This window comes from Odocoileus virginianus, unplaced genomic scaffold (genome assembly GCF_023699985.2).
Source record: "Odocoileus virginianus isolate 20LAN1187 ecotype Illinois unplaced genomic scaffold, Ovbor_1.2 Unplaced_Contig_1, whole genome shotgun sequence".
Taxonomy (NCBI): Eukaryota; Metazoa; Chordata; class Mammalia; order Artiodactyla; family Cervidae; genus Odocoileus; species Odocoileus virginianus.
In genome coordinates this window covers 4,882,141-4,906,140 of record NW_027224318.1, presented here as the reverse complement: position 1 = coordinate 4,906,140, position 24,000 = coordinate 4,882,141, and the positions used below count along the sequence as shown (strand labels likewise).

At 39.5% G+C, this 24,000-nt stretch overlaps 1 protein-coding gene and 1 pseudogene across 1 annotated transcript in view; one reads left to right on the top strand and one right to left on the bottom strand.

Annotated features, from left to right (window-relative positions):
• The window catches only part of ADGRG4 (adhesion G protein-coupled receptor G4), a 99,189-nt gene that overhangs the window by 18,086 nt on the left and 57,103 nt on the right, over window positions 1-24,000 (top strand). Inside the window, 12 exon segments of the mRNA XM_070463247.1 lie at window positions 1,989-2,603; window positions 19,817-20,598; window positions 20,689-20,723; window positions 20,725-21,548; window positions 21,551-22,177; window positions 22,210-22,355; window positions 22,357-22,455; window positions 22,458-22,659; window positions 22,662-22,923; window positions 23,159-23,314; window positions 23,316-23,692; window positions 23,695-23,999. Coding sequence (XP_070319348.1) covers window positions 1,989-2,603; window positions 19,817-20,598; window positions 20,689-20,723; window positions 20,725-21,548; window positions 21,551-22,177; window positions 22,210-22,355; window positions 22,357-22,455; window positions 22,458-22,659; window positions 22,662-22,923; window positions 23,159-23,314; window positions 23,316-23,692; window positions 23,695-23,999 — 4,430 coding nt within the window.
• Window positions 18,088-18,928, bottom strand: LOC110125988 (small ribosomal subunit protein uS3 pseudogene; annotated as a pseudogene).

Genomic DNA, 24,000 nt, shown 5'->3' with positions numbered 1-24,000 from the left:
CTGAATGTTGAGTTTTAAGCCAACTTTTTCACTCTCCTTTTTCACTTTTATCAAGAGGCTCTTTAGTTCCTCTTTGCTTTCTGCCATAAGGGTGGTGTCATCTGCGTATCTGAGGTTATTGATATTTCTCCTGGCAATCTTGATTCCAGCTTGTTCTTCATCCAGCCCAGCATTTCTCATGATGTACTCTGCATAGAAGTTAAATAACAGGGTGACAATATACAGCTTTGATGTACTCCTTTCTCAATTTGGAACCAGTCTGTTGTTCCATGTCCAATTCTAGCTGTTGCTTCTTGACCTGCATACAGATTTCTCAAGAGGCAGGTCAGGTGGTCTGGTATTCCCATCTCTTGAAGAATTTTTCACAGTTTGTTGTGATCCACACAGTTAAAGGCTTTGGCATAGTCAATAAAGCAGAAGTTTTTCCAGAACTCTCTTGCTTTTTCGATGATCCAACGGATGTTGGCAATTTGATCTCTGGTTCCTCTGCCTTTTCTAAATCCAGCTTGAACATCTGGAAGTTCATGGTTCACGTACTGTTGAAGCCTGGCTTGGAGAATTTTGAGCATTACTTTGCTAGCGTATGAGGTGAGTGCAATCGTGCTGTCGTTTGAGCATTCTTTGGCACTGCTTTTCTTTGGAATTGGAATGAAAACTGACCTTTTCCAGCCCTGTGGCCACACCTGAATTTTCCAGATTTGCTGGCATATTGAGTGCAGCACTTTCACAGCATCATCTTTTAGAATTTGAAATAGCTTAACTGGAAATTCCATCACCTCCACTAGCTTTGTTCATAGTGATGCTTCTTAAGGTCCACTTGACTTCGCATTCCAGGATGTCTGGCTCTAGGTGAGTGATCACACCATCGTGGTTATCTGGGTCATTAAGACCTTTTTTGTATAGTTCTTCTGTGTATTCTTGCCACCTCTTCTTAATATCTTCTGCTTCTGTTAGGTCCATACCATTTCTGTCCTTTATTCTGTACTTCATAGATCCTGCCAAATTGCCTGCCAAAAGACTGGACCAATGCACATATCCGTCAGTAATGTTTGAGAACACACATCATCTCACTTAATCCTCAATCAATCTTCTAAGGCTAATAGGTAGGAAACTTATTTGGTGGCGACCCTGGGTTGTGCATTCATGCAACTTTGTGGCCCTAAATTCCCATTTTACTGAAGCAAACATTGATGCACTGGGAGATTAGGTTACTTGCTCAAAGTGACCTACCTGAAGAGTGTCAGAGCTGGGATTCCAACCCAGGTCGTCTGACTCCAAAGTCAATGGTAACCAGGTCCATGGCCATCTTGAGCCTCTTAAAGCTGCTGCAGCCCTCTTAGTGAAGAAATGGTAGGAGGGAATCAGGTTGCGCTCTGGGAAGTGCCACTGCACCCCTCCTGAATGCAAACAGAAGCCCTGCAGCTCCAGTGTTGTCCATCCTTCAGGCCCCTGTCAGTGCCTCAGTGAGAAGCCATCTCCAGAGGCAGAATAAATCAGGTAATTTGGATCAGCAAAAGGCATTGGAGAAATAAATTGCTGTTGCAATGTGAATATAATAAGGCATTTAGGTAGATGGAAATGGTCATCTTTTGATTGTATGAGTGAGTATTATGTGCAGCAAATTTTAAGTCCAAGCTGCCTTTTCCTGGCCTCTCCCCACCACTAGCTGCACACTTCTAACTGCCCCGTCCCCCAGATTGTTCAGTTGGTGTGTGCTGTGGCCTCTGGGAACACTAATCTAACTTTTCATTCTATCCCAGGCTAAATATAATTAGGAAGAAGCTCTTCTGCCAAAATAAAGTCACATGTCAAATAGAGGTGATTTTTTTTTATATCTACTCTTTCAGCTTATGTGCACCAGTATTGACTCATAATAGTCTTGTACAATCTGGATTTGACTCTATGGCTAAGGAAGATGTTAAAATTGATTTTTTTTGTTACTGAAATTTCATTTGTTTTCTCTTTTCCCTTCCCCCAAATGTGAACAGATGCACTCTCACTAAAAGGAAAAAGGCTGGATTTTTATGGCAAAGCTGACACATATGTAAGCCTGACCAACAATATTCCTGGACTAAGTCAATTCACAGTAGGCCTTGACCTGCGATTTGTGAGTGTCAAATCAAGTGATTGTATGGCTTTCTCCTACATTACTAATAATACTTTCCTGGGCAGAGAAGACATAGAACTTGAACTCTCGGAAGATCATCAGCAGCTAATCATGTACAAATTTGGCAAGACCATTCACATCTGTTACCACCTGATTCCATTTCAGTGGTACACAGTATGGTTGGTATGGAATGGTGTGAAAGGCAGATTAGAGCTCTTCCTGAATAAGAAAAGGATACTGATAATTTTGGATCAACCACAAAACCTAGCGCCTAATAGGACTCTGGTTCTAGGACATTTTCTCAAGAAAGGCAATGACCAGGTTCAAGGCCTGGTTCCTAGGTTCACCAGCAGCTTGTGCCAGTTTCAACTCTGGAACCACATCCTGGGAAATGAAGAGTTTATGAAGTGTCTGAACAGAAATGTGTTTAGTTGGGAAAAAGATGTTTGGCTCGTCAACAAGATCATTCCAACTGTTGATGTGAAACTGAACTGCTGTGAGTAACGGATGAATTGGCTTTCTTAGCAAGGGTAGTGATGGTACAGAACTCTTCTGTTCGCTACTCTAAACAACCCACTCCTAGGCTCAGGTTCTGTCTTCCTCAGAGGGGCCTACGGTTGCCACAGTTTTGTCATTTTTCTTTTAACTTAAAGCAAATATTTTCTGTGTTGTATTTTGATATGATTTCAAATTTACAGAAAAATCACAAGAATAGGACAAAAAAATTTCTATATATTCTCTACCCAGCTTCCCTGACTGTTCCAATTTCCTCATGTTTTATCTTTCTCCCTCTCACTCTCCTTATTTTCCCCCACTCCACACACACACTCTCTCTCACACCCACCCCCCCACACACATACACACAAATTATTTCCTAATAATTTGAGATTAAGTTGCAGATATAAGACTTCATTTCAATCCCTTAGTATCTCGGTGTGTAATTCCCTGAGAATAAGGAAATTCCCTTACATAACCACAGTACGGTGGTCAAAATCAGGAAGTTTTACACTGATACAATTCTAATATCTAATTCATAGTCCATATTCAAATTTATCCAATTGTCCTAATAATTTCTCTTGTTTTACTTGGTCCAGGATCCAATTCAGATCATGCATTTGATTTAGTTATGAATCTTTACAGATTCTATCTGGAACAGATCCTTTGTCTTTCCCTGCCTTTCATGATGCCAATTGGTCTCATTACTGCTGATGGAAACTTTGATCAATTGTTTCTGATAATGACTGTTAGATTTCTCCACTGCAAAGTTACTATTTTTTTTCCTTTGTAATTAAGTAATTTCCTGGGAGATATTTGGAAACTATGTCAATATCCTGTTCTTATTAAACTTTCACCCAGTAGTTTTATATCTATTGATGATTCATGCCTCAATCACTTATTATTATAGTGACTACAAAATGATGATTTTTAGAACTCCATCATTTTCCCTTATTTATTAGTTAGTATTCTATTGTGAGGAAGAGTGTCTTCTTCTTCCATGTTTACTTATTTATTCCTCTGGTTGTTTATATGTTTATATTAGCATGAACTCATTGACTGTTAGTTTATTCAATGGGTTACAATCTGTCACTATCTTTTATTTTCATGCTCAGATTGGCCCAGATTTGGCCAGTGGGAGTCCTTCAGTCTGGCTCTTGTGTCCTTTTGACACACTCCCATTATTTTTTGAGCACTTCCTTAGTTTCTAGCACAATATTAGTGTTAGAGGCTCATCTTGTACTTTTCCCACTCAGCCCAAGACTCAGCCATTTTACCAAAGAACCCCGATCCCTTTTAGTGGGAAATAATATTGGTAAACCAAATAATTTTTCTTTTGAAAGCAATGGTGATGTGGGAGAACCATTTGAAATGAAACTCTTGTAAGAAACTTGGGTTTTTGGAATTACACATGTATTTCTTTCCAGTTTTAAGGAGGAAATTTAAGATTGTTTTTCTCTGGATGACCCCACTTCTCAAATCCAATATTCTCCATCATCGTCAGCAGCAGCCAAAGCGTGGGCAAAGTCATTGATAACAGCATACAGATAGAATTTTTTCTCATTTCCTGAAATGTTAATTTATTCTTAGAAGGATATTATTTACTATTCTTATGGGTTTGGGAGGGGGTAGTGAGGGATTAGGGGCCATATCCTTGCCTAATAGGGCTCTTACTGACTCTGGAGATAGATTTTCACCAATGGTCTGGATGCTGTTTGAGTTAATGGCAGAGGCACATTCCGGAAGCTTTCTGTATTTCTTTGAGCTCAGACTAATACAAAGGAACAGGAGAGCTCTTCGTTTGAGCTACTACCTGAAGGCATTTGGTTTTTCTCTGTTGTGAAGGCTTGAAAATGAAAGTGAAAAGTCCAGGCTGGCTCTGCTTACAAAAACTGAGCTAGGGACTAGTAGGTTAAGCCTGAACAGCTCACTCAAAGCAGTTTCAAGTAACTTTGTCTTTGATGGAATGAACCAGAAGTATGGCTCTATTAAATCCATATACTTAGCGGTGGTCTTTGAAAGCCTAATCTGGCCAGTGAATGGCAATGGTCTTTCCTACACTTTGCTGGTAAATGACTAAATCTAACTGAAGTGTTAAAGTGTTAGATGGCCCTCATTCATTTTGCTCTTTTGTACACTTTTTAATGTACAATCTATCCTCTTGTTCTCATTAAGTCTTGGTGGACATAATATACAAATAATCCAATACAATGAACAAGCAAAAGAAAACACAACCTAAAATAGTTAAAGGAGTAGAAAATGTTATTTTTATTATTCTGGTGTCTTCAAATGTTCTTTTCAAACCTTACACCAGGGGTTTCTAACCTGAGGTGCAGAATGGCTTTGACGGGTGAGCAAAGCCCTTGAGATGGCATGCACCATGCTAAAAATGTAAGGTGAATTTTTTCCCCCCGAGGACAGTCTGTAGTTTTCATCATATTCTAAAATAACATAATTGCTGCCTTTTACTGAGTCCTTGCTGTGTGCCAGGCACTTTATGGATGAGGAAAGAGAGGCTCTGAGAGTTTAAATAAATTGCTGAAGGTCACCTATCAGATAAGTATCAGAGCAGGGATTTGAACAAAGATCTGTCCTGTTGCAAAGCCATTCTTTTCACCCTCCACAGCTTGCAAGACTACCTCAAAGGAGTCTGTGGCCCCCCAAAATCTTATGAGACACTGTCTTAGAAGCTTCCTTTGAAGCGAATTGCTGCTGCTGCTAACCCACCTGGCTATCAGCTATGATCACTGCCTGCTCCCCACTGAAGGAACTGGAACACCACAGAATTTCTTCTAACTCCATGCTGCCATCTGACATCTGGGAAAAAGAGGGCAATTATCTGAGTAAATAGAAGTGGTTACTACATGTCTAGCTTCAGCTTTTGCCTAATAAATTGCTATTTATGTTCCATAGAAAGATTATGACTTTTCAAAAATAAATTGTAATGAGCACATTACTAGGTTATAATTCTCAATAAACCTACTTATTCATAAATTATATATGTATATATTTATATATTCATGAGAACAATGCTTTGGGGGAACATTTGCTGAAAACCATGAACACTACTTGAGTTTAATAAACAAGTATTCATTGTAGTTGTCGATATCTCAGGAATAAACAAAGGGTTTATTTTAATAAAAGTGTTTATTATTTAAAAAATGATAATCAAGGCAAAGGTGCTAATAATTAGTAATTTCATTTTAGAGTAGTTTTAAAGCATCAAAATCATTAGTAATTTCATTTTAGAGTAGTTTTAAAGCATCTCTTTATTTAAAAATATTATAAATGCAATACATATTGTTGTGAATAAAATAAACTCAAATAATACAGAAGTACATTAAGTATACAGTAAAATCTACCCTGCATCCTCTCCACAGAGGTGTCATTTTTCTTTTAGAATTTTTTTCCTGTGGATTTATAATGTGTGTGTATAGTTTAAAAAACAAAAATAATATATGCATATGTACATGTAGTTTTGCAATTTGATTTATTTTAGCTTAATATGATGGCCACATCAGATGTTTAGTAATATATCCACCTCATTCGTTTTCGGGTTTCATATTAATATATCCATTGTATAGGTATACTATAATTTATTTGACTAACTCACCATCAATGGGCATTTAAATTGCTTCCAACTCTGCAGTTACAAATAATGCTACAGTGAATTTTCTTGTATACACATCTTGGTATACATGGGCTTGTAATTTCACAGGAAACATGATTAAAAGTACAATTTCAAGACAAAAGGATATAAGCTTTTATAGTTTAAATTGATTTACCATTTTTGCTAGTTATTTTATTAATTTAACTATTCATTAAAATTGATTCAGTTTTTAAGTTAAAAGTAATGACATGCATGGCTAAAATTCAAACAACGCATAAAGACATAAAGTAAAAATCTCCTTTCTCTTCAATCCCTTAGCCCAAGTACTTCTCCCTAAAAGTAATGATTAATTTTTTTATATATCCTTGCAGAAACAATTTAAAACTGTGTTTCAGTGTAAATATTTTTCATTTTTCTTTTTCACATTTGAGATCATGACCATAAGCATAGTCCTCTGTATTTTTTTTTACATTTAATAGTATATTTTGGAGATATTTCAATATCAGAAAATATAGGGCTTTCTGATTATACAGAATAGAACCATGGTATAATTTATTCAATGATCTCCCTTTGAAGGACTTTTAAGTTGTTTCCAGGCTTTAAATGTGACAAAAGTCTAATGTATTTTTAAAAGGAATGGATGGTGACTGGAATTTCTTGAAGTGACAGTTAGGGACTGATCACAAGCTAAAATTCCTCTCTAGGTATATTGAGCATAATTTCCTAATCTCAGCTCAGACACATGATCCAACAAAGATTTGTTCTGACTTGGGAAAGTATGAAGGTGAAAAGTCTTCCTAAAGGTATGTAGATTAAATCACTCAGTTAATGCATTTCAGAAATCCCTTCTTGGAAAAGAATAAAGTAACATGAACTGAGTCAATTCTGCGAAATCTACCCTGTATCAAAGCATAAGGTCCTTGTGTGCATGAAGCTGTTGATTTGCTAAGATTTATTAATTAATCCATGGAATTCTCCAGCAAGAATACTGGAGTGGGTAGCCATTCCCTTCTCCAGAGGATCTTCCTGACCCAGGGATCGAACCCGGATCTCCTGGCATTGCAGGCAGATTCTTTACTGTTTGAGCCACCAGGGAAGCCCATTAATTAATCTAATGCTCCAGCTGTTTTGAATTACTTTATGAACTAACCATTCTTAAAATATGCAGAGATTGATTATATAGTTTATGTACTACCTAAGACATTTGTCTGGCCCACTATTAAGCCTTCTGTCCAATTATCAGCTCTGATAGGATGCTCTGATGGGCTCTTCTAGCTAAAAGGTGATTTGGTTTTGCCCCTGTACATCAATTCTCTGTGCGATACTCATTTTTCATCATGAAAGATAAGCAAGGGCTGTTTGAAGTTCGTTCAAACCTCCTTATTTGTATTCTCCTGCACAGAGTGACATTCGTCTATGGATTCAGAGATGGAAACTTCTAGCCTATCTATCTCTCTATTGCAGGATTCATTTTTTGTGTCCTTTCCTGGTAACTGAATACAGACACCATTTTGAAAACAATTTTTTTTCCTCATCATCTTAAAGATGCTCATTTTGTATTTTTTCTAACCCATAGGCAGATGTGTCTGTGACGGTTTCTGGTCACCATTATCTCTCACAAATCTAATAAACACACTCTGAATTATATTTCCAGAGGTTGTGATTGAAAGAAAAATCAGATGCGAAATGTGGTCTAGAAAAATGCAAAGATTTAATATGAGGTGATATACCCAAATCACAAGCAGAATTTGGTACCTGAGCAAATGTTCTACTTAATATTCTGTTGGCAGGTACATCTGCAACAAAATGCCTCATGAATATTCAGCTACTCCATACCTCTGTCCTCTATCTCCCAATGGTTACAATAATACAATTTGGTCTAAAGTGAAGGAGCAAATGACAATTAAGTCCACAGGCCTCTATGAATTAGTATGGATTATCACCACTTTAAAATACAGAGACAGCAAAACTCATGCAGGTCTTTTGTGCAAGTGATCTCTTGTTCACAAAAGGTGAATGAGATGAAATGCGTTCGTAAGCCCTTCAAAGACGGAGGCCACTCTTCATGGCTTCTATGGTCTCTCCAGTACAAACGGACATTCAGTTATTGTTCAACTGCCTGCAGGGTGTGGACTTCTGCATTTGCTTCTTTTAATGAATTTTCATTGAGATAACTGTAGGTTCACATGCAGCTGGAGATTCCTTGTACACTTTGCCCAGTTTCCCCCAGTTGTAACATTTTGTAAAGCAACCAGAATATTGACCTGGACACAATCCACTAATCTTATTTAGATTTCTCTAGTTTTACTTGTACTAATTTGTGTGTGTGTGTGTGTGTGTGTGTGTATTAAGTTCTATACAGTTCTATCACCTGTGTAGGCTTGCGTGTCCATCGCTGCAATCAAGATACAGAATGGTTAATGGTTTCAACACCGCAATGATCCATCATGTTGCCCTTTTATAAACACACCCACTTTCCTCCCTTTCCCCACATCTCTGCTTCTCGCATCCCTAACCTTTGACAGTTACAAATAATCTGTCCTCTGTTTCTAAAATTTTGTCATTTCAAAAACATTAACAAATGGAATCATACAATATGTAGCCTTTAAGGATTTGCTTTTTAAAAGTTTATCTATTTATTTATTTGTATTTTTGGCTGTGCTGGGTCTTCGTCGCTATGCAGATTTTTCTTAGTTGTGGCAAGTGGGGGCTACTCTCTAGCTGCAGTGCGTGGGCTTCTCATTGTGGTGGCTTCTCTTGTTGCAGAGCATGGGCTCTAGAGTGCGTGGGCTTCAGTAGTTGCAGTACACAGGCTCAGTAGTTGCAGTTTGTGGGCTCTAAAGCATAGGCTCAATAGTTGTGGGACATGGGCTTATTGCTCCACAGCATGTTGGATCTTCCTGGACCAGGGATCAAACCTGCGTCTCCTGCACTAGCAGGCAGATTCTTTACCACTGAACCACCTGGGAAGCCCAGGATTGGCTTTTATTTACTTAGCATCATTCTCTGGAGAGTCATCCAGGTTGTGTTTATCCATAGTTCATTTCTTTCCACTGCAAAGTAAGATTCCATGGTGTGGATACATCACTGTTTAGCCATTCACCTGTTAAAAGGCATCTGGGATGATTCTAATTTTTTGCTATTACCAAAAAAAAAAAAACCTCTGCTATGAGTATTTGTGTGTAGGTTTCTGTGTGAGAATAGGTTTTTGTTTCTCTGGGATGAATGCCCCAAACTGTAATAGTTGAACATTTAGTTTTATATGAAATTGTCAGATTGTTTGCCAAAGTGGTTGTACCATATTCTATTCTGCTAGCAGTGTATTAGTGGTCCAGTTTCTCTGCATTCTTGTCAGCATTGAGTATTGTCACTGTTTTTCAATTTTAGCCATTCTGGTAAGTGTGTAGTGATGTCACATTGTGGTTTTAATTTGCATTTCCCTGATGCCTAAGAATGTTGAACCTCTTTTCCTGTGATTATTTGCTATTTATATAACCTCTTCAATGAACTATTCATGTCTTTTGCCTATTTTCTCTTTTTTTTAAAATTAAAGTATAGTTAATTTACAATGTTGTGTTAGTTTCAAGTGTACAGCAAAGTGATTCAGTTATACACATATATATTCTTTTTCAGATTCTTTTCCATTATAGGTTATTACAAGATATTGAGTATAGTTTCCTGTGCTATACAAGTCCCTATTGTTTAGCTATTTTATATATAGTAGTGTGCATATGTTAATCCCAAACTCCTAATTTATTCGCCATTTTTAAATTGGATGTATTTACTGTTGAGTTTTAAGAATTCTTTATATATTCTAGTCCTTTGTTGGACATATGTTTTGCAAATCTTTTCTACTAATCTGTAGATTACTCTTTTATCCTTTTCACATGGGCTTCCACAGAGCAAAAGCTTTTAGTTTTGATGAAGTATAATTTATTATTATTCTTTTTGTGGATCATGCCTTTGGTGTCAAGCCTAAGAACTCTTTACTTTGTATTAATTTTGTATCCTCCCACCTTAATAAACTCACTGTTAAGTTTCAGGAGATTTTTTATCTTTTTAGCTTCCTTGAGATTTTCTGCATGGACAATCACTTAATCTGCAATGCCTACTATTTATTTTACTTTTTATTGGAGTGCCTCTAACTTGCCATACTATTTATTTATGTTGAATAAGAGTGGTGAGAGTTGACATCCTTGCCTATTTCCCAGTGTTAGTGGGAAGACATTCAACCTTTCACCATTATGGGGGATGTTAGCTGTGGGTTTCTTGGTGATCTTTATCAAGTTAATAGAAACACCCTCCATTCTGAACTTGCCAAGATATTTTTTTCATGCATGGATGTGGGATTTTGTCAAATGATTTTTCTGTATCAATTGAACAGGTTTGCTAGACCATTCTAATTAATTGCTAGACTTAGAGTTTGAAAAGATCTTTAATTCCCATGAATCTTGGTTAAATAGCTACTGACATGATTAGATCGACTCTATTTGGGATATGAGTGATTATTCAAGGAATATTGTTTCAGTTCAGTTCATTTCCATTCCGTTGCTCAGTTGTGTTCAACTCTTTGCGACCCCATGGACTGCAGCATGCCAGACTTCCTGTCCATCACCAACTCCCAGAGCCTACTCATGTCCATCTAGTCGGTGATACCATCCAACCATCTCATCCTCTGTCGTCCCCTTCTCCTCCTGCCTTCAATGTTTCCCAGCATCAGGGTCTTTTCAAATGAGTCAGTTCTTCTCATCAGGTGGCCAAAGTACTGGAGTTTCAGCTTCAGCATCAGTCCTTCCAATGAACATTCAGGACTGATTTCCTTTAGGATGGACTGGTTGGATCTCCTTGCAGTCCAAGGGACTCTCAAGAGTCTTCTCCAACACCACAATTCAAAAGCATCAATTCTTCAGCACTCAGCTTTCTTTATGGTCCAACTCTCACATCCATACATGACTACTGGAAAAACCATAGCTTTGACTAGACGGACCTTTGTTGGCAAAGTAATGTCTCTGCTTTTTAATATGCTATCTAGGTTGGTCATAGCTTTTCTTCCAAGGAGCAAGAGTCTTTTAATTTCATGGCTGCAGTCACCATCTGCAGTGATTTTGGAGCCCAAGAAAATAAAGTCTGTCACTGTTTTCATTGTCCCATCTATTTGCCATGAAGTGATGGGACCAGATGCCATGATCTTCGTTTTTTGAATGTTGAGTTTTAAGCCAGCTTTTTCACTCTCTCTTTCACCTTCATCAAGAGGCTCTTCAGTTCCTCTTTGCTTTCTGCCATAAGGGTGGTGTCATCTGCATATCTGAGGTTATTGATATTTCTCCCAGCAATCTTGATTCCAGCTTGTGCTTCATTCAGCCTGGCATTTCGCATGATGTACTCTGCATATAAGTTAAACAAGCAGGGTGACAATATACAGTCTTGACGTACTCCTTTCCCAATTTGGAACCAGTCTGTTGTTCTATGTCTGGTTCTAACTGTTGCTTCTTGACTGCATACAGATTTCTCAGGAGACAGGTAAGGTGGTCTGGTATTCCCATCTCTTTAAGAATTTTCCACAGTTTGTTGTGATCCAAACAGTCAAAGGCTTTGGCATAGTCAATAAAGCAGAAGTAGGTGTTTTTCAAGATGTTTGTCTAAACATAAACAAAAACATTGTTTCAGGGCATGGCTATAATTTGGGATTCCCAATGGGTTTCAATGCCAAGGCTTGCAAGGTGTCTTCATGTTTTGGTTTAGCACTGTGATGATCTCTTCTAAAGTTTGTATCTGACTGTTCTGGGTGATTGCTTTCTGTTGAGCAGTTCAGCATCTGCACAACCTGGCGTTTATTATTTAAGTTTGCCAACCCTTGGTTCTTTTAGATAGAGTCCCTTTTTCTCCAGGGTTTGTGGTTTTCTGTGTAAATTGAGGGCATGCACTTATGGGTACTGGATAACTGAAGCACCAGCGCACACTGTCTTATTTCTTCTCTACATATTTCACCTGTGGAAATCTCATCTTCTCAACACTACACCTCTTTGGGCCTAATCTCTAAGTGAGGGAATTGAATACAATCTCCAAGGCAGTTCTAAAATTCTGTGATTTAATTATGGAAGACTTGAGTCTTTATTAAAAACATTTCATCTGAAAGATTCAATGGGATTTGTTTGCTGAAATATACAAATCCAGGTTTTAAGTTAAAGTGTGTGCATGTGTGTGTGCTCAGTTGCTCAGACTCTTTGCAACCCCATGGACTGCAGCCCACCAGGCTCCTCTGTCCATGGGATTTCCCAGGCAAGAGTGGGTTGTCATTCCCTTCTCCAGGGGATCTTCCTGACCCAGGGACTGAACTCCATCTCCTGTGTCTCCTGCATTGGCAGGTGGATTCTTTACCACTGAGCCACCTGGGAAGCCCCTAAGTTAAAATTAAAGTTGCATTATTTCCTAAGCGATATCTGGTACTTAAAATGCCACCTGCTTGGCAATTTTGTTCAACTCATTTGTCTTTTTCTCAATCTTTTGCTTCTTTTTGAGATGCTTACAAGAAGTGTTAATAACAACATCTATAGCTCAGCCCTCTCTAGATAAAAATACCATGTCTAATTCCCATCCTCTGTATTCTAAAAGAGTTTCCCATTACTTGTTAAGGGTTTCTGTAACAGTGCTGTTTGAATGCTGCATCAAAGAACATAACTTAGGCTTTTGTGGTATTTAGTGTTTTATTGTTTTCCTAAAAGTGAATGCAGCTCAATCATTAATCATTTGTTAAGGAATGTGAATTGTGAACCCTTCTCTCAATAATTAGTGCATTCATGGGGAGTGATTCAGGCCCTGGGATGCCACACTCCTCCAATGTGATATAAGTGACACTTTAACAGGTTTGCTAAGCCAATTGGCTGTGATAAAGCCATCTGTAAAAATGGGAGCCAAGATCCTGACAATTCTTTTACTTGCAGTTATGGTCAAACCTGAAGGCAGAAAGCTTGAAATAAATATTGTCCTGTTATAGCTTGATAGGATGTGAATCTCCAATAATTGAAACAATGTTGTAAAATTAAGTAAAAAAGTATTTCTTATACCACTTTGTTTTATTTTTATAAATGTGTGAACTTTTCAACTGATCTATACAGCTAGTTGCAGGTTTCTGATCGCCACTCAATTTGCTGATGACCACAGAATTTCAAAGAACATCCCACACACATCTCAGAATTTCTGTACATGCAAATTAAAAGCAATTTTAATGCCTGAGACAGTGAAATAAGTTAGTCGGTTGTCTACCACAATAGTTATTCCTACGTCATAGATGTTGTGCTTCCTAGGTAGATTCGAAATGATAATTTCCCAATGGTAAATATGCATGATTTCATTTTGGGTGATTTGAACTGCAGAAAAATTATGACTCAGTCTTGAATTTTACTATGCACCATTTTCACTTAGATTTTCCACCATCATTCCAAATTCCCCTTATCCAAGCCTGAAGTGGGTGTTTTCCTTCCGAGTAAGGCTGCTCTCCCAATTTCCCTAGTTCTATAAATATCACCACTGTTCTCCAATTAGTTCAAAAGTAGAAATTAAGTTCTCTGAGACTTCTCTATCTTCATTTCTTAAACCTCTTTGCTAACATATCCTGTCAATTCTTCCTTTCCAATAGCTGTAGGATTGGGATTTCCCACACTACTCTCATCTCATTCCAAACCTTCATCATTTCCACTTGTCTAGTTATTTAGCAAATATATATTGGACATCTACCATGTGCTGGGCCCTGTATTAGGCACTGGGGATGCAATGGTGAGTGAGAAAAGAAAGATGAGATCCCTACCCATACAGTGTAGTGAGAAAGACAGATATTAATAAGCACACATGCACACATGTAAAACTGCATCTGTGATAAGTACTAGGAAGAAGAAGTATGAGGGATGTCATAAGAAGGTTCTCATAAGAGCCTAGAATAGATTGGTTTGACTCAGTCATGGAGGCAAAAGAAGGTAGGCTTTCTTGAAAGTGATGCATGAGTGAGATCTGGAGGATGAATAGATGTTAATCAGATGAAGAAGGGTGGGAAGATCATTCCAAGTAGAAGTAGCAACATATGCAATGTTTTTGTGGTGGGAAAATAATGCCAAGTATTAGAGGATTAAAATGAGGCTGATGGGCTGAAGCCCAGAAAACAAGGGAGAAATTTAGTACAAACTGAGAATGAAGAGGTAGGTGGGAACAAACCATGCATAGCTTATTTAAACTCTGCTAAGATTTTTAAAAAATACTTTATTTATGTATTTATTCAGTTGCCTCGGCTTTTAGTTGTGGTACATGGGATCTTGACTGCAGTGTCTGGGATCTTTCGCTGTGGTGTGTGGACTCGGTAATTGCAGTTCACAAGCTTAGCTGCCTTGCCACATATGGGATCTTAGTTCCCCAACCAGGGATCAAACCCATCCCCTGCATTGCAAGGCAGATTCTTAACCACTGGACCACCAGGGAAGTCCTGAAAATTTTTTCTTTTTTAATCCTATAAGTAACACAAGGCCACTAAAGGGAGCTAAGTATGTGAAGGTGTGTGTGTGTGATACATGATCAAATTTGCATCTCAAAAAGATCATTCTGATCGTATTATGGAACAGATTGGAGGAGCACCAAGAATGAAGGCAGAATCTAGCTGGGAAGCTACTGTCATAGTCTAGGTGAGAGATTGATGGTGGCTTGGGCACAGTGATAAGTGATAATGATGGAGAAAAAGATGGAATCAAGAGATGTTTAGCAGGTAAGATCCATGGGGCAAGATTATGACTTGGCTGTAGCAGATGAAAGAAAATGAAGAAGACAGAGGGAGAGAGTTTTGACTTGCACAGTGTAATGCATGATGATGTCATTCACTGAGGGGATACTGAAAGAGGACCCAGTTTGGAGAGAGTTCAGATTGGGGCATATTGAGTTGAGGTGTTAATGAGATATATATGCAAGAGGTGATGTCAAGTGAGCAATTGGTTATATAAGTGTGGAGTTTGGAATAGAGATCTGGTGTAGAAATATAACTTTGAGATTCATCTGTGCATTGGTGTAAGTTGGAATCCAAGGTATAAAGAAACCATAGAGTGAGAAGAAAAGAGGTGCTGGGACCGATCCCTGGGGAACCCTGATATTTAATGGCCAGGTAAAATAAGGTATGTTTGCAAAGGTGATAGCCAGAAGGAGTGGCCAGAGAAGTAGGAGAAAAACCAAGAGTGCATTATGTCTTGGAAGTCAGTTAAAAGAGTATTTTAAGAGGGAGGGAGTGGTCAACGTTATCAAAAGCTGTTGAAAGGTCAAGTAAGATGAGGACTGACAAAATATTCATAGTATTTGTCTACATGGAGGCCACCGGTGGCCTTAGAGAGTGCTGTTCGGTTGAATGATGATGGCAGAAGCCAGCTTACTATGGGTGAAAGAATGGGTCAGGGGAGCATGGAGATAGCCAGTATAGCTAAACTTTTTAAAGATGTTTATTATTAGTTTTATTTTATTTTATGGCTGCACTGCATGGCATGCAGGATCTTAGTTCTTCAGTGACAGTGAAGTTGCTCAGTCGTGTCCGACTCTTTGCGATCCCATGGACTGTAGCCTACCAGGCTCCTCCATCCATGGAATTTTCCAGGCAAGAGTACTGGAGTGGGTTGCCATTTCCTTCTCCAGGGGATCTTCCTGACCTGGGATTGAACCCAGGTCTCCTGCATTGCAAGCAGACGCTTTACCATCTGAGCTCAACCAGGGATCAAACTTGAGCCCTCTACAATGAAAACATGGAGTCTTTACCACTGGACCACCAGGGATGTCTGATAAACTTTCTTTTTAAAAAAGTCTGGGTGTGATGGGGGGAAGAGTGAGAGGACAGTACCTCTAGAAGGATATAGGGGTTTTGTTTTCTTTTTCAAGAGAGTGGAACATGTTTAAAATTAGGAGGGGAAGTCAGCACAGCCAAGTTTCTGTCTGATGACTTTTATTGTTTTTTCTATGAAGTAAGAGGCAAGGTTACTTGATAAACATGTGAGGGTAAAGTCTGAGAATGGGGAAGACTATCAATAGCTATTGCAGAGTAGGAGCATAAATTGACCAGAGAAGTGTACTAGGCTGGATGCACAGTGGGAAAGGCTTGTTTGAGGCTGGTGACCATGAATTTATGAAATATTCATTCATCCTCCTATATGGCTATGTCCAGCAGTGCTTGTCTGCTCAAGTGCAGGTAGGGTGGATGGCTGGGTTGGTGGGAGTGAGGTGGGGAGGAAGACTCTATCAGTGTTTTAAAAAGTCTCCCTGCCCTCAGTATCTTCCCATTCCTACCCATCCTGTACACTGCCATAGAATTCATTTTCCTTAAAGACTAAGTTCCAAGTGTTAGTCGCTCAGTCGTGTCCAACTCTTTGCGACCCCATGGACTGTAGCCCACCAGGCTCCTCTGTCCATGGGATTCTCCAGGCAAGAATACTGGAGTGAGTTGCCATTCCCTTCTCCAGGGGATCTTCCTGACCCAGGGATTGAATCCAGGTCTCCTGCATTACAGGCAGATTCTTTACCATCTGAGTCATCTTTTAAAATTTACTTTTTATCAACTCAATCTCCTTGTTCAAGAATTTACATCTTTGCAAATGGTATGGTGATTAAGACCATAGGTGATAGACCTCCAAGTGTGAACTTGAGCAACTCATGTAAAGATTCTGCCACTCAGCTTCTTCAACTCTAAAATGTGGTTAATTGTGATATCTACCTTATAAGGTTGTTAGGTGCATTAAATAAGAGAGCAAGTAGCACAGTGCTTGGCTTGTAGTAAGTAAAGCTGCTATCTTACCTTCTCTTATCTGTCTGCCTATCCATCCTAGTCTGACTTTCTTTTGCACCCCTATCCAGCATACTCCCTTCCAGTTAGACTGATCCTTTCAGTGCCTCTGTATTCATTGCTGTGTGAGTTTGCTTTCACTATCCAAACCCTATCATTTCTCAAAAGGCCCACATCTTCTAAAAAGAACCTTCCTCATTCCTCAGAGCTAGTGCACTGATTGTCCTTTGTGTTGGGTTGGCCAGAAAGTTCACCTGGGTTTTCTGTAACATCTTATGGAAAAATCCAAACAAACTTTTTGGCCAACTCATTACTTTAGAGATGTGAAACCTGAGTATATTCCATTGCTCACTTTATTATCAACTGTATTATTTCATTGTGTTTTTACTGTTTTGTTTTTAAAATATTATGTTACATTTTGTCTAAAAATATTTCAGTAATATAAGATTTTCCAATAAAATGTGAGCTCTCTGAGGGAGAAAGTCATGTCATAAACTCTATACATTTCTCACGGAATCTACAATAGTATTTACAATACTTGTTCAATCTAATTTACTTGAATTGAGATATAAGATAGCCCCCAGTGGTCTTCAAAGTGGGGTGCACAATTCTAGGGAGTATACAGATAATACATTAGAGTACAGGAAGAAAATATTGTGAAGTTTCTATTTATTTTATCATTCTTTTGACATATTTTGACTATGTTTGTAATGTACATATTGTAAATTTATTATATATGTATATATATACATATTATTTGTAAATATACATACATAAATGACATATGTTCAAGAAATTTTAATCTTGGTGTCCCAGATCAAAGCATTTTTAATCTACAGTATTGAGATGAATATAAGCATTTGACAACAGTTAATCATTTTTGAGCACTTACTGTGCCCCAGGTACTATGCTAAGAGTTTTTACATGCATTAACTCAATTCTCAAAACAATTTAAAAAAATCTTTATTTATTTGGCTGTGTTGGGTCTTAGTTGTAGCATGCTCAGTCTTCGTTGCAGCATGTGGGATCTTGTTCCCTGACCAGGGATCGAACCCAGGCCCCCTGCATTGGGAGCTCTGAGTCTTTTTTTTTTTTTCTTTTAAAAAGATTTTATTAAAGGTCTTTGCAGAGCAACATTCAGATTCCAGATCCAGCGGCCAAGGAGACCTATTATGCTGTGGGTACCGGCTGGGGCATGGCAGGCGGCTCTGGCTTCCCACCCTTCTGTTCAGAGATGGGGGTGGTGGGCAGTATTTCATCTTTGGGTTCCACAATGCTCACGTGATCAGGCAGAGGCTTCTTAGGGCCAATCTTACCAGTTGGGTCCCAAGGCAGCATGATCTTTACCTTGATGTCCAGCACACCCTGTCTGAGCAGCACATGGCGCACGGCAGTGTCAACATAGTAGTTAACAGGGTCCCCACTGTGGATCATGAGGCCATCCACAAACTTCATGGATTTAGCCCTCTGTCCTCGAAGTTTCCCAGACACCACGACCTCGCAGCCTTTGGCCCCACTCTCCATGATGAACCGCAGCACACCATAGCAGGCCCTCCGCACAGCAAGGCCTCCTAGGAGCTTGTAACGCAGAGATTCTGCCTGGGCAATGGCACACAGTCCTCTTGTGGCTACCTTTTCAGCGTAAAGCTCTACACTGCCTTCAGGGAAGCCAAATCTCTTCTGAACCACAGCAGTCAACTCCCGGATCCGCCGGCCCTTCTCACCAAGTACATTCTGTGTCCTGGTGGCCAAGATAATGATTTCTGTCCTGGTTGGTGTAACTTGGACCTCAACTCCAGAGTACCCATCTTCAGCCAGCTCCCGAGTGAGAAACTCGTTCAGTTCAGCTTTGAAGATGCCATCAGCGACAAACTTCCTCTTCTTGGAAATTTGCACCGCCATCTTGCCGCCGTGAGCCACCGAAAGGAAAGGGGAACTCTGAGTCTTATCCACTGGACCACCAGGGAAATCTCCTCAAAACAATTTTTCAAGGTCAGTGTTATTATCTCTTATTAGAAAGGAGGAAAGTGAAGCACAGAAAGGTAAACTAACTAGTCCAAGATTACATAATGAATAAGTGAAGGAACCATGATTTAAAAATACATCTATTTGAATCCAAAGCCGGTCCTCTTTTTTGGAAGACTTAAAGACATAATCCAACTTCAGTAATAGATACAGGACTATTCAAAGTTATCTATTTCTTCTTAAGTGAGTTTTGATAACTTGTGTCTTTCAAGAGATTGATTCATTTCCAAAGGTAATCCTCTTAATCAGTGTGCTACCATGCATCCCTCTGTTAGGAATGCCTGTTTTTGTTTTGTTTTTTTTTAATGAAGATAGCATGGAATGGATGTCCTTCTACTTGTTACTTAACCAGGGCATTATGAGAACCATATATAGATTTCTGGAAAGTAGAAAGTCATCTTAAGAAAAACCAGGTATATTTGACCCTTGAACAAGGGAAAATGAGGAACGTCAACCCTCCAGAGCAGTGAAAATTCCATTACAACTTACAATTGGCCTTCTGTATCTGTTGTTTCTCCGTATCTGCTGTTCCACACATGAGGATTCAACCAACGGTGGATTGTGAATTACTGTAGTTTGTACTGTTGGAAAAAAAGATCCATGTGTAAGTGGACCCACACAGCTCAACCCCTGTTATTAATGGTCAATTGTAACCACGTGGTTTGATTTATATCTGATATTCCTTTCCTCTTAAGAACATGAAAAGCCATTATAAAGCTCTTTCTTAAAGAATCCTTTCTGACTTCTAAAGTGAATCCAAACTAACATATGCTTTGTAATTTTTCAATTCTTTCTGAAAATATAATAATTCAAGAAACAAGTACTACTGTTTCACAACAAATAGACTGGGCAACTCCATCCCAAGTTACTGGACTAAAACTGCAAAAGACTGCATATTCTTCTACAGTGGTGTCTAAAAGCATGCCTGTATTTGCAATTGATTATACAACTCGACTGTATTCCAATAAAACATTTCCACCACTGAAAACAATGACTGCACCAATTTTTTAAAAGACTTCCATAGCTGAGACAGCTACATTCGCAGCAGACCTTTTGTCTAAATCAGCAGCCACTGCTCTGTCTACCAAGAGTACCTCCGTAGGCCCTACTACCAGTTCCATGAAAGTAACTAAATCCCCATCTTCAGATAGCACAAGGACAACCAAAATGGCTGAATCCATTGCTACTGAGACTTCTCATCCAGTGGTAGCTACTAATTTCCTGTACACATCTAGATTTACCAACAATTCAATTGTATTCAAACCTTCAGTAACTGGATCTCAGTCAGCTGTTATGAGGACAGCATCTTTATTCTCACCTGTTGAGTCAACATCCATGTCTATAACATTTTGGCCCAAACACAAATCCACAGGTATTGGGGCACTCCCTATTGCCACAGCTAGCCAGGAGTTACCTGCATCTACAGCTGCTGGAAGTGTATGTCAGTCCACGGTGGATCTGACTTCAACTACAGCTACTCCCGTTAGGACTGTGTCAACACTGCCACCTGAGTCTGTGCTTATCTCCACAGCTGTTTCAATGAATTCTGTATTTCCTAGAAATCAGACAGCCCAGGGACGGGGGAGCCTGGTAGGCTGCCATCTATGGGATCACACAGAGTCGGACATGACTGAAGTGACTTAGCAGCAGCAGCAGCAGACAGCATCCACATTGGCCACAACTGATGTGGAAATACCTAGTTTATTCAACTAGGTCTATTGAGATGACACCTGTGCTAAGAACAGTTGAAACAGAATCACCATCTACAAATTTTCAGGCTGACTCTTCATCCACAGTGGAAGACGCAATATCTACCTTCATACCAAAAGAGGCCTCTTTTGTGGCACTTTCTTTCAGGACATCCTCTCCATTCACCAGAGCTCAGAGTGTACAAACTGTTATTGATGTTGAGATGACACATACAGCTTTGACTCCTGGGAAAACACTTGCACCTACAGTGGCAGAAACTCTATTTTCCTCCACAATCACTGGGCCAGTACGTGCATAGAATATACCCACAGGTGGTGAAAACATGCTTCCTCTGATTTCTCCTAGATCAGCTTCCACATCCAAGGAATCTGAGTCTGGTCCCACATCAACAAGTGATGAAGCTGACCATCTATTCTCCACAAATGAGTTCATTTGGACTTCCAGGCCAGATCAGACCTTTTTGACATCAGTGTTAAATGGGAGTACTTCTAATACAGAGCATTCATCCACAACTACTAATATTATCATCCAACCAGAAGCATCCACAGAGAGCAAGGTCACCACTATTGCTAATACTACTACAGACAGATATACAACAGTTCTATCCAAAGTGACATCTCCATGGCTCACTAATTTCTCCATGGTTTCTGGACTCACATCTGTAACAAAACTGCCTGAGTCTAAATTTAGCACCTTACTACTAAAAACCACCCCTGCATCCACAGTACTTGGAAATGAACTTCTTTCAACACCAAGGGAGACAGTTGTTCCACTTGTAGATAGAATATCTACCCTTGCTGACGTGGAACCAATTTTTCTACTGAGGAGAGTGCTTCTGAGAACACACAAACACAGACAAATGGTATAATTGCATTTGGAGAGACAACAGTCCCTGTTCCAGACTCTGCAATGACACAAAGATTCATTGCTACTGTGACAAGGAAAGAAACAACTTCCCATTATCTTGAGGGAAAATCAGCTCTAGCAGTGACAACCAAGGTTTCTCCACTTGCAACAATGCTGGAAGCAACAGATGAGTCTATTTACCCCTTTCTTGATGCAGAGAAGCTGACTACCCAATTGGATAATGCAACAACTGCTGAGGTGAAAGAAAGTTGGTTTTCTACAAAATCAATGAAAACGACACCTAAGAGTTCATACAACGAAACTATGGATATCTTTAATTCCACCCACATCTACATAGCACCTTGGACTTCAGAAACTCCACCTGAGGGGAATCCAACTCCATCTCCCACTTCTGGGAGCACACAGACTCCATCTACCTCAACCTCAAGTAACACAGTGGAGGGCCATGTTTCAGAAATGTCTACTGGTCTTGGGAAAACAGCTCTCCCTTCACGAGCTCTGACAATTACCACACTTTTGTCTCCTGAGACAGAGAGCATGAGTGTCCTCTCAGTATATACTCCCAGGACTGAGAAAAAGATAGTAAGCACCACCTCTGTGACTAAAAGATAGTAAGCACCACCTCTGTGACTCACCCTTTCGCACACCGCCAGGACACTTCCTTTGTAGATACTGTAACTTCCGGGACAACCAGGATATCAAGTCCTATAAATAATAACACAAATTTTTTACACTTGCTTTCACTTACCTAGGACTCAGCCCGAGGTGTCTTCAGTTGCCCCTCTCATTTCTGAAAGCACACCGACTTACCCTGAGTCCCCATCTCTTTCCATAGCTCGACAGTATCTAGTGCCAATTTTATAGCTGTGTCTACTGACAGGATCACTACAGCCCTTTCTGCTTCAAATGTATCTATAGCACTTCTTGGGAAAACTTCTATGATAACGTCCATTCCTACCTACTAGATGTCCTCACGGCCAGTTAGAGTCACTCCCCTCACCTCTAAAAGTGTTTTGGGCACTCCCACTGTACTAATGGCTGGATTTTCTAAAATGGACATTCAGATTGTTTGAAAAGCACCTCTGTAGCCACTTCTGGGCTGGGGTCTGAGATGTCCTCAATGTCAGTTAGTGTCTCTGCTTTTCCACCTCTTACTGTTTCTTCTGATGCTTCCACAACAGATGGGTCATTCTATACTTTGTCTTCAGTTACCCCCAGGCCTTCTATGACCATGCAAACATTGTCATTAGATGTCACACCTTTGACATATGCTGGGTCTGCTTCAAAAAGCACAGTGACTTCCGTTAGTTTCACTACTTCAGAAATAACTAAAGTCTCCTGCACTGTGCTCAGGGCTGGTGCCCTGGGAAGACCCAGAGGGATGGGATGGGGAGAGAGGCGAGAGTGGGGATCGGGATGGGGAACACATGTAAATCCATGGCTGATTCATGTCAATGTATGGCAAAAACCACTACAATGGTGTAAAGTAATTACCCTCTAACTAATAAAAATAAATGAAAAAAAAATTATTTCACATGTTAAAAAAAAGAAAAGAAATAACTAAAGTATCATCCAGCATCACACCTACATCCTTTTCCTCCCCAGCAGAGCCAACTTTTCCCTCTGGGAAAACCATTCCAACCACTACCATGGCTGGGACCGTGACTCCATTCATAGGCATCCCTGTCTCTCCCCTACTCATTTCTAAGAACTGAAGCTATTTCTTCCATTCCAAAGACCACATTTTCATCATTTCTATCAACAGCCCAACAATCATCACAAAGATATCAGGCCACCACTCTGGGCATATTCCCTGAGATTACTAAGATCTCTCTTTCAACTGTAAGCAGTGGTAAAGTAATAGCTCTCACAAATACTTACTTCTTCAGAACTGCTGCCCTTGAAAGTGTGCTTTCACCTACTCTGGAAAATCTCCATGCTTCCTTGAACATTCAAATTTCCCCATCTTTGACTGGCTTTAAGAGCACCCCTGGATCCATAAAAAGTGTAAAAACTACCATTTATCATTCTTCAAATACAGAAAAGACTTCCTCATCAGAAAATACTTCAACAGCTGAACTGACAAAGGTGCCATGTCTGTGAATACACCTGTTTCATACCCTCCCTGGATTCCATCCGGGTCAACTTCACCCTCTTTGACATCAGTTCTTGTTTCACCTCAAAGTACTGAAACCAAGTTCTCTACTCTAAAGACTTCTCTTCCTCCTATGTCCCAAACGGTTGAATTTCCAGTTCTGCAAACAAGAACCAAATCTAGTAACACCCAGTCTCTGCTTTTGACTTCCTGGAACACACCCACAGCTGAAGATTCTAAATTTTCAGCTTCTACCACTACTTATGTACCTACATCCAACAAGAAGCAAACAGAGAGTC